Raw genomic sequence first — 14,093 nt, 5'->3', positions numbered from 1 at the left:
TGTGTTAGTTTCTGTTTTACAACAAAATGAATCAGCTATACATATACATATGTTCCCATATCTCTTCCCTCTTGCGTCTCCCTCCCTCCCACCCTCCCTATCCCACCCCTCCAGGCGGTCACAAAGCACCGAGCTGATCTCCCTGTGCTATGCGGCTGCTTTATTGGGATACTTTTGAAGTGTGTCATCCATCTGGATAAGCCACACTTGTCAGTGTTCTTTCTCCATGGAGATCATCTCATTTACTCTATTGTGCTTTGTCCAGGGCATGAGCTGGTAACTACCAGGCATGCAGTTGAACTGGAGTCAGGGACCCAAACTGCCTCCCCATGGAAATTGAAGGGGCCCAGCCAGCTAGGAGGAACAAGATGCCAGCCAGAAAGCAGGGGAATTCCTCTCCTGAATTTTCTCTTCTGCCATATGTTGTTGCCTCACTTACCCGGGAGAGGTCTGAATGGGCTGGCTGATCTGGGGCATCCTAAAAAGTCTGGGACCCTGGACTGGAGGGGAAATGAGAGGTAGAAGGATGTGGGTCAGTGTGTTTCCCTTGAAGCCACTGTCATCACCCCTGGAAAAGTTCTGCAGGGATAAGTGACAGTAAGAACAACAAGGGACCTGGACTGGCTCCCTCTTTATACGAAATAAAAGCCAAGATCCAGCGTGAAGTGACTTGATGGGAGTGTGGAGAGGTGAGTGGCAGGGCTATACCTCATCCCTCCATCTTCCAGGGCTAACTCCAGCTGCCTTCCGTCACATCAGACAGCCAACTCAGCCTCAAGGTTTAAAGAAAAGAAACTAGAAGGCGTCCAATCACCAGCATATCAAAAACAGAAGAAGTCCAAGTAGATTTTATTTCTGGACAGAGATGGATGGAGAATCCCCAGCTAAGCCCGGAGAACAAAAGGTGTGGTGAGGCTTTCCCCCGAGAGGTTGGGGGCTTGTCTCTGGATGTGGGTGGTGAGTTGCAGCAGCGGCCATCCCAGAGCAGCCTGGCCTCGCTCCCAGGGGCCAGGGAAGGATTCTGGAGTTCAGGCCAGCATCTCCCTCCTACCTCCCTGCTCTTCTGCTAACCCCCACTCTCCCTCCCACCAGAGTGCATGACTCCTTACAGCCCCCTGAGGGATTTAGAACCAACTAATATTAAGAAGGAGAAGGAAGCATATGGAGCTCTTGCAGTCAAAGCTCTTGTGTTGCAGTGGAGACGAAAGAGGCATTGCTCAAGGTCATTGCCATGGGCAATGTGGAACCTCCTGAATCCTTGTTCTGTGCTCTTCCCCTCTACATCTGCCTCCTTCCTTTCTTGTCTGCTGCCACGGGGATGCGGGCATAGGAGAGAAGTGGGGCTCAGGGGGCCAGCAGGGATTTGGGGAGTTATACACCAGCCTGTGCTGAAGATGGGATAGATCCCTTCTCAGCAGGACTGAGGGACAAGAGAATTCCCCAATGTGCCCTTGTCCCCTAAAATGCTGTGCACTATCACAGAGGCCTGTGGCCCCAAGCTACTGAGTTGGGGCTCCCTGTCTCCTGGAGAGAGGTCTTCTGAAGGTTATCAGCAGGTGGATAACTTGGAGACTTTCCGTTGAATGTTATCCTTGCAGCCTCTAGTCAAGGCCGGTAACTCCTTGGAGGCATTTTATCTCACACCTTGTGCTTCCTCATTGCCCCTCAGAGGCGGCTTTTGCTCCTGAAGCCAAGAGATAGCTGCACCCACTGGTGCACACTTCAGAGAACCCCAGCAGGACAGTGCAGACTTTGGCCCCAGCATGTGCTGTGTCAGCACTTAGCACTTTTGAAAAACTCACCTGGGGGAACCTGGGCACCAGCCTCAGAATTAGCCTGGACCTGGTGAATATTAATCAAACAAAAGATTAGCTGCAGGCACACCTGGGAAAGCCTCCAGGTGCAGGCAGGAAACCAGCAGCTCTGGAGGGCAGGGAGAGCCTGAGGCTGCCATGATGGTGCCCAAGACCCGGGAGATTCTAGGGGGAGGGCACAGGAAGCAGAAGGAACCCGTGGACTTTTCCAGATCTGGCCACTCTGGGGGCCCTACCTGGCTAGAGCAGGCAGAGGCTTTAGTGGAGGTGGCTAGGCAGAGCCACCCTGAGTCGACAGCTTGCATTACAGGGCCAACCATGGACTCTATCTCCTTCTCTCCTCTCTCCTCTCTCCTTTCTTTCAACTCTCACCTTACCTTTCCTTTCCCCTTCTCCTACTTTCTCTGCTTTCCCCCTCTCCTCCTCACCTTGTTCCCTTTTCTCCCCCTTTAGCCCACAGCCCAGACTGGCCAGTGGCCTTGTGTGGCTTTGTCTAGTTATACAGGGGGGGAGGGACCAGACCATTGACTGTTAAGAGCCTGTTCTTAACATTAGCGAGACATGTATTAGCATTGGAAGGAGAAAACTATGGCTAACTTAATTTTGCTTTCTTTAGAAAAAAAAGTCCACAGGTCCCAGGAACTGCAGACAGTAGATAGATTCAAAGAAGAGATTTTTAGTCACTCAAAAAGCATCCATGAAAACCCTGTGGGAACTACAAATGAAGTATAATGTACCATCCCTGCCTTTTTAATTAGCAAGCAACAGAAGGCCATTGAGTAGTGGTCAGCATGGTGTCTGGCAAAAGTGTGGAAGGTTCTTGTTCACAATAGCTGTGCCTTGGGCACCTACACCGGGCTAGATCCTGTTTCAGAGCCTGGAGGCTCAAAGTCCTCCCCTCAAGGAGCTCCCCAGGCCAGTGAGAGAGACCAGAGCAGGGGAAAATCAGTGTGGACTGGGGGCCAGGGAGGGCTTTCTAGAAATTGTGGAGAAGAAACAGAATAGGACCCTTGGGCAGAAAACTACTTGGCCTGAGAGTTAATTTACTCCTATTATTGACTGGAGGCACACTACCAGTGAGATAGAAAGCTTCCCTTGAAGGAAGCAATTCTCCTTCTGCAAAAGAGAAGGGGAAGCGAGCGACTCAGTACCAGGCCTGCTGGTGACTCTTCTAACACAGTCTCACGTAACTGGTACAACAGCCCCATACAGATTCTCATTCCCCCTGGAGAGGAAGCTGATCCCCAAGACTGAGTAACCTTTCCAGGATCCCACAATTCCAGCTAAGTTTTAAACTTCTAGCTTGGGGTCTTTCCACTACGCAATGCTGCCCCAAATCCAGAGCTCCGTGCTGGCAGGTGAGTGCCGGGGCTGGAATCCCCCAGAGGGAGTTTTTTAGTCTTGGTGGCAGTGACCCAGGCCAAATGTGCGTGTTTAGGGCCGTAAGGATGGAGCTGTGCTTCTCTCAGAGGGCAGGTACATCCTGCTCTTAGGTGGAGCTGATCCAGCCCCAGCACTGAGCAAACCAAGATCCCAGAGTGAGAAGGTGCTTGCCCAGGTCCCAGGGCTGCTCGCCCAGCTTCTCACTCGTCTCCTCTCAGGCCTCTTCATCTACAGTGTTTTTTTTTGCAGGTCAGCAACCAGAGGGCAGGATGGAAAATGCCCGTCCTCCTCATACTGTGCCTGCTGCAGGGTGAGTCCCAGACAGCCCAGCTTCAGAGCTTGTACACCCAGACCCAAGCCTTCCAGGCTGCAGACATGCCTGACGGGCACCTCAGCAGCATTCAGCACCCGCACCGTAGTTTGGACATCCGCATGGCTTTGGATCCAGGGAGTGGTCAGATCCGGGTCAGAGTGAATGAGGGAGGTGAGAGCTCACATGAGGGGGCATACGTCTGACTTGATGATTGCTGGAATATTCACAGTTTTGATCTGTCTCTACTCTCTTCCATTCAAGTTGATGACTGAAAGTTGGCTGCATTTGCAAGATATGGGTTCCAGGGTGTGCAAAAGCCAGAGGTAGCACCGCTCTATTTCCACTCATTCTAAAAACGCTCAAGTGGCAGAGCCAGTACTAGGGACATAAAAACCCTGACCTACTCCAAAGAGTGCAGAGTCTACAAAGAAACCAGATGGGTAAATACTACATCTACGCATTTACTTATTTAGTCAACACATACTTATGGAGGGCCTACCATGTGCCAGGCACTAGGGACACATGGATGAAAGACAGAATTCTTGCTCTGTACGTCCTGACAGGCTGGTGTGCTGATCAGGCTCAGAGGACCAATCATCCTGTCTCCACGCTGTGGTATCTGGTTTTATGTTGATGGTAATGGAGAGCCATTGAGGAATGTAGTGAGTATGTGCTTAGAGTGTCTGGTACCCAAGTAGATGCTTAACAAATAATCGTCGAAAGAATAAATGAATAAATAAATGCTATGATAATACAAAAAAGGGATTAACAGTTGTGTTTGTCTTACAAACAAATCAGAATTTTAATGAATCAAAGGTAGCTTATCTCTGGGCGAGAACCCTCTGTGATATAATCACACCACTTCTTTATTTTCATCTCCCAATGCCCCCTTTAAAATTTTTCAGTAGGAGCAAGCTTCCCTGGCCCCCAGATGAAAACTCAGGCAGGCCTATGATTTTTCTCTGAACATATAAGAGTCTTAACCTAATTCCTTTAAGTCTCAGATGTTCTAATTTGATCATTGTAAGTGGCGGGTTAAATATTTTGGTCAGCAATTTAAACTTCATTCAGAGATTTGCCCCCTCATCACCCACGGCCCGCAGTCAGGAAGGCAGGGAGGGCTCTGGGGGCTGCCTTCTCCCTTCTCCTCTGCTCTTTCTCCTCCCCGCCGAGGCAGCTGGCACTGGGGACGCCAGTAGGGTCACAGCAGCAGGTGGGAGGACAGCAGGAGCCAGGCAGCTCTTACTTGATGGGATGGCTTGGAACTCTCTGGCCTGGCAGGGCTCTAGAGCTGGCTCCTCCTCTTGTGGATGCCTTTGTGGATCCCTCGAGGGCCCATCTCCTCCCTGTGCCCCAGGTTCTGCTTTGGCCCCTCCACACGGAAGACCCTGTCTCACGTGGCTGTGGGATGGCTCTCTGCCCTCCGGGCCCACCCTCTGGGCCAAGGAGACACTCCCGGTTTTCTCACCCCTTTGCTGGAGAGAGGAGTGATCCATCCCAGGCACCAGCCCTGCTCTCCCTGTTCGTGTCACAGGCCTTTTGCGCTTCCTCAGACCAGGTCAAGCTCCAGTCCATGGCCTCCAGTCAAGCTCCAGTGCAGGCCTCCCTCGCCCATCCCTGCCTGAAGCTGTACAGTGGACAGCTGCTGGGAGATGACGGGTGAATGAGAGCAGGGGCACCACCTCCACCGAAGGGACCCCTGGCAGGCACCACATTGATCCTAAAATGCCAGCCCTTTCTTTAATTCTCACAGGCAACCAGTACTAAATTCCAAAAACCTTTATGATATATAACCAAGAGCTACTAGTCATCCAGCGATTAAGCTCTTAAGGGTAAGTGACACTTGGCATTTATAAAAGAGAAAAATGTTTATTGCAAAAGTTGACTAAGGGTTCCTAATCAGCTCTCAGCTGCAAAGTCAGAGCAGCCCGTCCACCGCTTAATGGGGCTCCTTAATCCCTTGCCTGCGTCACACGTAGACCACACGCAGACTCCTGAAATACGAGGTGTGAGCACTTTATCAGAGCACCATCACTATCATCCTGAGGTGGTCCTTGTTTGTCATTACGAAGATGCTTACTTTTTTTGTTGTTTGCTTTTTGGTTTTTTTTTGGGTAGGGGGCAGTACATGGGCCTCTCACTGTTGTGGCCTCTCCCGTTGCGGAGCACAGGCTCTGGACGCGCAGGCTCAGTGGCCATGGCTCACGGGCCCAGCCGCTCTGCTGCATGTGGGATCTTCCCAGACTGGGGCACAAACCCGTGTCCCCTGCATCGGCAGGCGGACTCTCAACCACTGTGCCACCAGGGAAGCCCAGATTCTTGCTTTTTAATGATGAGTTGCCATTTAACTTTATCAATACTGGCATAGTTGTGGTGTGTCGCTTAATTAAACCTACAATGAGTATTGATTTATCCCTAACATTTATGGCCTTGACTCTTCCTATAATGAGACCTCAAGACATATGCAACAGGCAAGGTCAGCTTTATGGGCATGTGCCCTGTGCAGTCACACAGGACCCCATTCAGAAGGTGCTTGGTTTAATGCTCTACTGTTGCCATAGTGAAATCCTTAGTAACTTTTGAATAAGGGATCCTCCATTTTTATTTTGCACTGGACCCTGCAAATTATGTAGCCAGTCCTGGCAACAGGATGAAACTTTCTTGGATTCAGAGGTGCTGAAGACATAGAACAAATTGATAGATGCCAGGCACCCACATCCTAAAACAAAATGTAGAACCACCTGGGCAGGACTATGGAGAGAGATGGCAAGGCTAGTTGTTCCAGAAATAGCCCACCATGTAGTCTCCTGGAGAATCATCAGAGGTAGAAGAGAAGAGCTTTTTGGAGACAGACAGCGTGCTCTGCTCTCCACCACCTGCCCCTGTGGGACAAGGCGGATCACCTCCTCCTCACTTTAAGCCAAGTAAGAGAAGGAACTTCTAGGACGCCACTCAACAAGCTTGCTGTATGTCCCAGATTTCCCCTGACAGCAGGACAAAGTGTGTTTCCTGGGGCCAAATGTGATGTAGGTCCCACAGAAAGGAGCTGTCCCAGTGCCTCTACCAAGAGGTCTACCCAGAAGGGATTGTAACCACGAGAGGGGCACGTGGCCAGAAGTCCTAGGCTTGGTCGTGGAGGAGTCATAAAAGCCCAGCAGGAGGAGAGGCAGTTTTTTACCAAGAGGGAACTGCAGCCAGAGGCCACGGACAAGCGATCTGGGAGGCAAAAGGGAAGGACCCAGCTCTGGACGTCTGCCATGCCCGGAGGGCGCCACCAGCAGATCACGACTTTCCATTCAACTCTCGTCTCTCCCCTCCACACACAATCCCAGAGGGGCCCCAGAGCAGTTCTGAGTAGGGGAAGGGGTCGAGCAAAGCAAGAGACCCCGACCTGTCCCCCTCCCCCACATCAGGCCTCCCAGTGTAGCTGGGAAATTGGAAAAGGCTTCAGTTGGATAAGAGGCTGGAGTTGCAGCAGTCACTGGGCTGGACATCTTCTTATCCAAGCGAGACTATGGAAGCTACTATACTTGAAATTATGTCTGAGATTTCATCAAGGAGGGACATCCCAGAGCTAGTAGGAAGAGGCAGTGAGAGAAAGAGTAAACTTTGTTTCTGCTTGCATTGGATCAAATTTAAATCAGTAAAAGGACCATAGACTGTGCTTCAGCTGTGATTCACGGCTACCGCCAAAGCAGACGTATTCAAAATTCTGCTGTGCTTTGACAGTGACGCTTGGTTATTTCCATTTCTAGAGAAGGGAGCAGTATGTACGTTTTTGAAAACGATGGTCTGGGGAGTTATCCACCCAGCAGAGCAGGATTCCTGTGCTTCCAGCACCCTCTCCTTTCAGCAGAAGTCACACTCATCTCTTTTTACTATTTAACATCCCTCTTTTAAAAAAAAAATTATTGAAGTAGAGTTGATTTTCAATGTTGTGTTAATTTCCGCTGTACAGCAAAGTGATTCAGTTATGCATATATATATTCTTTTTCATATTCTTTTCCATTATGGTTTATCACAGGATATTGAATATAGTTCCCCGTGCTATACAGTAGGACCTTGTTGTTTTAGCATCTCTCTTTTACATTCTATGCAAATAAACCACAGCCCTTCTGTCAGCTCTTGCCTTGGCCTTCTTACAGGTGCTTAGATGGCAGCTTCTTAAACATTTTTTAAAAAACACCTGCACTGGAGCACAGTGGCATGAATCCAGGCTTTGGACGGACATGTGCAAGAACACCTGCACATGACAAGCTCAATAGTGGTTAGCTAAATAGTGGTAAGATTATTGTTGCATTTTCATCTCTCCATGGGGCCTTGGACACAGCTCCATTTCATACCTTGGAGCTACTCCTGACCTAGTGGCTAAGCTCTGACATTTCTATATTGATTCTTTCTAGCTTCACTTTCACGGAGGCATTTTCTGACCTGTTCCCTAATTCTGGCAGAGTTTGGAGCTCATAGCTCCCCAAACAGTGACAAATTCAGCACTCTTGCTCCGGACTTTTTTTTTCTCTGCCTGCAGCTGCAAATGCGTTGAAGGGCCCGAGGCTGGTGTCTGGGGAGCCTGGGGGAGCTGTCACCATCCGGTGCCATTACCCACCCTTGCCCATCAACAGCCACCAGAGGAAGTACTGGTGCCGCCTAAGACCCCTGACGTGGGTCTGCCACACCATCGTGTCCACCAACCACTACACTCACCTTCGCTACCGTGGCCGTGTGGCCCTAACAGACTTCCCACAAAGAGGCTTGTTTGTGGTGAGGCTGTCCCAGCTGTCCCCGGAGGATGTGGGGCACTACCGCTGTGGCATTGGAAACACAAACAACATGCTATTCTTCAGCATGAACCTGACCATCTCTGCAGGTAAGGGTTGGTGGCTGGCAGGTCAAGTTTGGTGACATGAATGTTAGGAAGGGCAAGGGGCAACAGAAGACCCAGAGGTCCAAGAGGGCTTTAAGCACAAGGGGAGTGATGATGAAAAGCTGGGGTCAGGCAAGGACTTTAAGACATAGACTTCTATTTCAGATGGAGACCACCTTCAGAGGGAAGGTAGATACTAGGGAAAACGTCCCAACTGAATCCCCGTAATCTATCTCACCCAATTCCCCCTGAAAGCTGTGGCACATATATTTGAAGAGAGCTCGGTGAAGCTGGTGAATTGGAGGACATGGCTTCTTAGGGTCATGATGTCTTTTTGTTCAGACATGCAGAGCACATAAGACAGGCAAAGCAGAAGAATGGAGACTGAGCTCTTCCTAAGGCTGAGCCTCTCAGCAGACATCCAACAGCTACCAGGCCAGTGCCGTGCGTGGCTCGTTCTGGAGAGTTGATCTAGAGTCAGGTACCCAGAGTCCAAGGAAGGGCATCCAGGCTATGAAAGGCAGGTCTACCAGAGAGATGGCACAGGCAGGCAGGAGTCCAGAGAGTGGACTTGTTTGAATAGATGTTGCTATCTAACCATCTGCTGACATTGGCTGCTCTGCTGTGACTGGAGTTTTCTTTTTTTCTTATTTGAAAAGCAGTACATGAAGGGAAGTGGGCCCTGGGAAAGGGGACAGCATGGTGTCCTGGGGCAGCTGGATAGAGAATTTGTGGGCGTAAAAGGAGATAGGGACATAAAATGTCAATATTGGCAACAGACTAGAGAACACATCTTGTTTTCCCAATTTTTTATTTTATCCAACATATTGGCCAAAGACTGCATTGCTTAGTGAGGTTGCATTCCATGGAGCAAACATGTCAAGCCTGGTGTCCTTTGCAGCTTGGTGTCCTGTAGGCAGCCCGGATAGCCTTCTCATTTGGTCTCCTTCTGCTGTTCACACAGGTCTTTCCAGAGCCGTCCCCGCAGCCACTGTGGCTGCTGGCGAGCTCATCACGGGATCCTTTGTGACAGTATCGCCAGCGGCCAACAGACGGACACCAGGAACTATGCAGACTATAGAGAGACAAGGGACGGGATGGGACAGAGTTTCTCTGACTCTAGGAACCAGCAAAACCACAGCTTCAGCTAAGGGAAGACAAACCCCAGGAGCAACTGGGGTAGTAGCTCCAGGAACAGGCAGCCAGCTAGAGGGTTCCATTTGGGCAACCATCCCCACTCCACAGAGTCCAGCTTCAGCCATCAGAGGTGTGTCCAATACAACAGAAGGTGATCGAGTGTGGAGCACCAGAAGTTTGGAAGCAAACAGGACTAGGGCCAGCGAAAGAGAGAGGGAAACAACTACTGGGACTGATAGGCAAAGAGAGGAAACAGAGAGGGTCAGAATAGCCCCAGACACAGCTGAGAAGGTCATGGCGACCATTAGGCCATCAACCCTGGTCTCAGGTAAGTGGATGTGGGAAACCCACCAAGAAGAAATGTCGGTTTCTAAGCCACAAGCCCTGGGCTCCGTTGAAGGAACCCCCCCAGTTGCAGTTGTGTGGACCTTGGAGCCAACCAGCATAGAGATGGCATCTGCGGAAGGAAGCAGTGAAGGAGACCTAGATACCCCTGCTGGAGACAGTGGTCCCCAAGTGACGTCAAGCCAGGCCCTGGCAGCAAGGCCCTTCAGGCCCCTGGGCAAGGACTCCCAAGTGAAGAGGTAAACCCCCAGGCTGCCCTCTCCGTTGGGACTCCACATCTGCTCCATCCCTTTGCACGCTTCTCAGTGAGCTAACCTCTGTGACCCCCTCTGTCTGCTTACTCCTCTCCCTTTGTAACCTCAGGACAGTAAAGCATAAGGGACATGAAAGTCAGAATCCTCCCTCATTCAAGGGTCCTTGCTGGGAGAACGCTATCTGAGCATCTTCATGTGATTTTCAAGCAAAAATATAAGCACTAGAATAATGGAATATTTAGGTGGGACTGTTGGGACTTTTTTTTTTTAAAGATGAGGAAACAAGCTCCGACGAGGTCGGGGTGTGACTCACTGAAGCTACAAAGACAGATTGTGGCAAAGCCAAATGCCAAGCGTAGATGCCCTGACCCTCACTCACTTCTCTTGCCCACTGTTGCACGTTGGTGGAGGAGGGAAAGGATCAGGGCTTGGGATCTGGAAGGCAGGGGACCTAGTCTCAGCTTGGCAACTAACCCTCCATGGGAATTCGGGCAGTCAGCTTGCCTTGGCCTCAGCTTCTCATCTGTAAAATGAGGGGCAAGGGCCAAAGGGTCTTCAGTCTCCTACCCAGCTCCAACTTCCATCCCCTCCCCTGCTGCTTCCACTCCAGTATTTCTCTGGAAGAGAAAAACATCTCTCGGATGCTGACTCCAGTCTCTTCGGTGCTGTGTCCGCTTATGCTGACGGCTCTTGTTCTGCTGCAAAGGAAGCTCCGGAGAAAGAGGAGGTGTAAGTGGAGTTTAAGTCACCCCAAGGCCGGGGAGGGGAGCGCCTGTTCCCATCTGACACCCTCAGGACTGGGTTGGGGTCAGAGTTGGTACCAGGACCTCTGGATGTAGAAGTGCTAAATTCTAGTCTGAGCCACTTAACCAAGCTTGGCCATGGTTCCTTTATCAATCAAATGGGAAAGTAGTCTATGTATTTATGTCTCAATGGCATCCCAGAGCTTAAGGAGAAGCTCTTCAGAAGATGGCAAGACAGCTGGTAGTCATATGAACCACGTGAACAGTCCTGACAGCAGGTCGGAGTACAGGGCCCAAATGTGGAACCAGACTGCATTTGTACCCTCTGCACGGCCCAGCTGGAAGTCTCTTAAAGCACCAGGCCCGGGTTTAAACATTCCTAAAGGGACTGCTCCATGGCGTTTAGATCTGGCGAAGAAAGGGTGAGATGCTCTGGGAGCAAGTCAAAGGGGCTAAGATTCTCAGACCCAGCTCCCCAAAGGCCTGGCCCAATCCCTGCCGATCTAAGGGCTCAGTTGCAAATCCTCTGTGTCAGGAAGTCCTTGAGGATTGCGATGGGTGAGGGTGGTTCTCAAGGAATCAAATTCAGTGCCCAGGATGCTCACAGTGTGCTCTGTGTCTGTGCAGCTCAGGAGACAGAAAGGTCATCAGGGGTCACCTTGATTCAGATGACACAGTTCCCGGAGCTGAGCCTCCAGCCAGAGCAGCTTCCCCAGGTGGAAAGGAAGATGCTCCAAGATGACTCTCCTCCTCTCCGTGCCAGCCTGAGTATCCCGGAGAGGGACCCTGGACCCCAAGGAATAGAAGGATAAGCCGCTCAGACACCATGGAAAAAAGAACCAGGACCGAATACCAGCCTCTTCTCTTCCTTCCTCCGCCTGTATGAAGGGAAGCTTGGGGAGCTGGGACTCCATCTGGGGAAGCAAAGGCTGACCATCACTGGACCAAGGAAGGTCCAGCATTTTTCATGGCCAAAGGTGACACTATGACTCAAAGAAGGCTGCAAGAAAGGATCTATTAGTTACTGGAGGAGGTCAGTGGACCTGGAAAAAGTGGAATTTCCATTCCTGGAGGTTTGAAAATATGAGAGGCTTCCAATCAGAGTGGAGAATTAACAAGATTTCAACCATCACTCCTAGCCCTTGGTAGATGCCCCCTTTTTCTGACATCTCTTAACACTCAGCCTGCTGCACACATTAAACTATAACCCTTTCAAGTACATTCTAAGCTCTTAGGGCAGTAATTGTGTTTTCTCCATCTTACTATGTCCCCAAAGAACTTCAGCTCAGTAGGGCCCGCAATAAATATTTGTGACTGAATGGCTGACTGGAAGGGCATGGGCTCCATGACCTCTGGGGACACTGCCAACACAGATGTTCTGAATCCCCCTTCATTTGGGAGTCCCCTAGATGATCCCATAGGTCCTTACACAGGGACCAAAAGGAAGAACCCTCATTCCCAATTCATCCCTGCCCGTTTGGCCCCATACTTATTATGCTGTAGACCTTTTGACCCAGTCAAGATTTTCTGGGATTTTCCTAAGTTCATGAAGGAAGAGGGTATTTTTCAGTAGATTCTCATCCTCTTCATAAAGCTTCTCTTATTCAACTGCTTGTAAATCCTTGATATCAAGGACTGATGGTGAAGCTGGAAAGTGGTTATGGTAAGAGGGACAGATAAGATAGAAGGTGGCCAAGAGGAATTTTATGTGGTTTCTGCTTTACAATCACTTTATTTCATGCCTGTTGGGGGACTTTTGCTCCACTCTTGGGCCCACTGTCTTTTCAGGAATTACATCTGCTCTTTTATTTTGCCAGATCCGTCAGCAAGCTGTCTGAACTTCATGTTTGGACAGAGCAGCCCTTGAGCAGTGGAAGAGAAGGGAAAGAAAGGCTCCAGTATCAAGTCAAGAATTGTCAGGTAGACATTCCCAGAAGGCTCGGCCCTCTCTCCTAAGCTGTCAGCAGCACCAGAAATCCTTCCTTCCTTACTACCTCCTCATAGCTGGAGCTGAACCCAGACACTGTCCAGAGAAAATCAATACGATGCCATTTTCATGGTTTGGGAGAGAAAGACCCACTGCTTTGGATAAGCAGGGAAGTTGCCTGCACCTAACCAAAGGGAGTCACCGAATTTCAGAGCTAATAGATCCTCAGAGATTAACCAGTCTAAAATCCATTGCCCAGGGTGAGATAACTGAGACCCCATGGGGGGAAGTAACTTGTTGAAAGTCACTCAGTTAACTCAGTTAGGAATAACAGAGTGAGGACTAGAAAGGGGAACTCACGACCTCGACCTGGTGGCTTCCCCACTTCACCTTTGCTAAACAATGTATCAGAGCAAAGCTCATCCTCAAAAATCAATGACACCACAGCCCTAGCTCCAGACCATTTTCGTGCATATGATCTCAGGGACCTGTCTGAAACACCTGTAAAAGAGATAGGAGAGCCACTGTTATCCCATCCAACCAATGAGGAAGCAGGCCCTGAAGGGTATGTAATTCAACCGTGGTCTCTCAGCTCATTAGAGGCAGGAACAGGAGAGAACCCAGGCTGTATAGGATCATTCCGCCTGATAGAGTTTTCCAGAGGTGTCCACAGAGTGCTAGCTTCTGAGGGCTGTTAAGAGGCATGCTGAGAAAAAGGTTTGGTAGACCAAAGAAGTTTGGGAAATGTGGGTTAAACAAAAAACAGGTTTTGTGCAGGATTTTTGGAAGACTTTAATCCACTAAGGTGCATTGTGAATAGCTCTGGGCGGTGGGGACATTGTGTGTGTTTCCCTGGGTTTTGGACTATTGTGTTTTGGTGAAACAACCTCACAGGACTGGGTTCCTCAAATCACTTCTTGTTTGGGGAAGCTTGATGCACTAAACCAGGGGTCAGCAAACCTTTTTGGGAAAGGGCCGGATAGTAAATATTTCAGACTTTGCAGGCCGTACAGCCTCTGTCACAACTACCCAGTTCTGCCCTGGCAGCACAGAAGCAGCCAGAGACAATCTCTAAGTGGATGACTTTGGCTATGTTTCAACAAAACTATTTACAGAAGCAGGCTGGATCTGGGTCTGACTCGAGACCCATAATTTGCCAATCCCTGCATTAGGCCATAAAACCAACTGAGACTCTCCTGTTGCCGCTCTGATATGAAGGATCACTCCTTCTCAACAGCTGCCCTGGACCACCCCTTTCCTCACCCCCTCCTCCTTCTGAGCTCTTGTAATCCTTCTGTCTGGGATTCAGCCTT

The 14,093-nt window shown here is 50.0% G+C and overlaps 1 protein-coding gene across 1 annotated transcript; it reads left to right on the top strand.

Moving 5' to 3' along the window:
* The first annotated feature begins 3,452 nt into the window (after positions 1-3,452).
* On the top strand, positions 3,453-12,166 carry FCAMR (Fc fragment of IgA and IgM receptor). The gene is given in 6 exon segments (XM_029229817.1): positions 3,453-3,507; positions 4,868-5,011; positions 8,039-8,377; positions 9,339-10,095; positions 10,721-10,839; positions 11,481-12,166. Coding segments are annotated over 6 exon segments (1,578 nt in total). The 5' UTR covers positions 3,453-3,473; the 3' UTR covers positions 11,666-12,166.
* The last annotated feature ends 1,927 nt before the right edge of the window (positions 12,167-14,093 follow it).

The sequence above is a fragment of the Monodon monoceros genome, unplaced genomic scaffold (assembly GCF_005190385.1).
Source record: "Monodon monoceros isolate NGI ecotype Baffin Bay Population unplaced genomic scaffold, NGI_Narwhal_1 Super_Scaffold_18, whole genome shotgun sequence".
NCBI classification, from domain to species: domain Eukaryota; kingdom Metazoa; phylum Chordata; class Mammalia; order Artiodactyla; family Monodontidae; genus Monodon; species Monodon monoceros.
The sequence above is the reverse complement of the archived record's forward strand: the minus strand, read 5'-3'. Positions and strand labels throughout refer to the sequence as shown.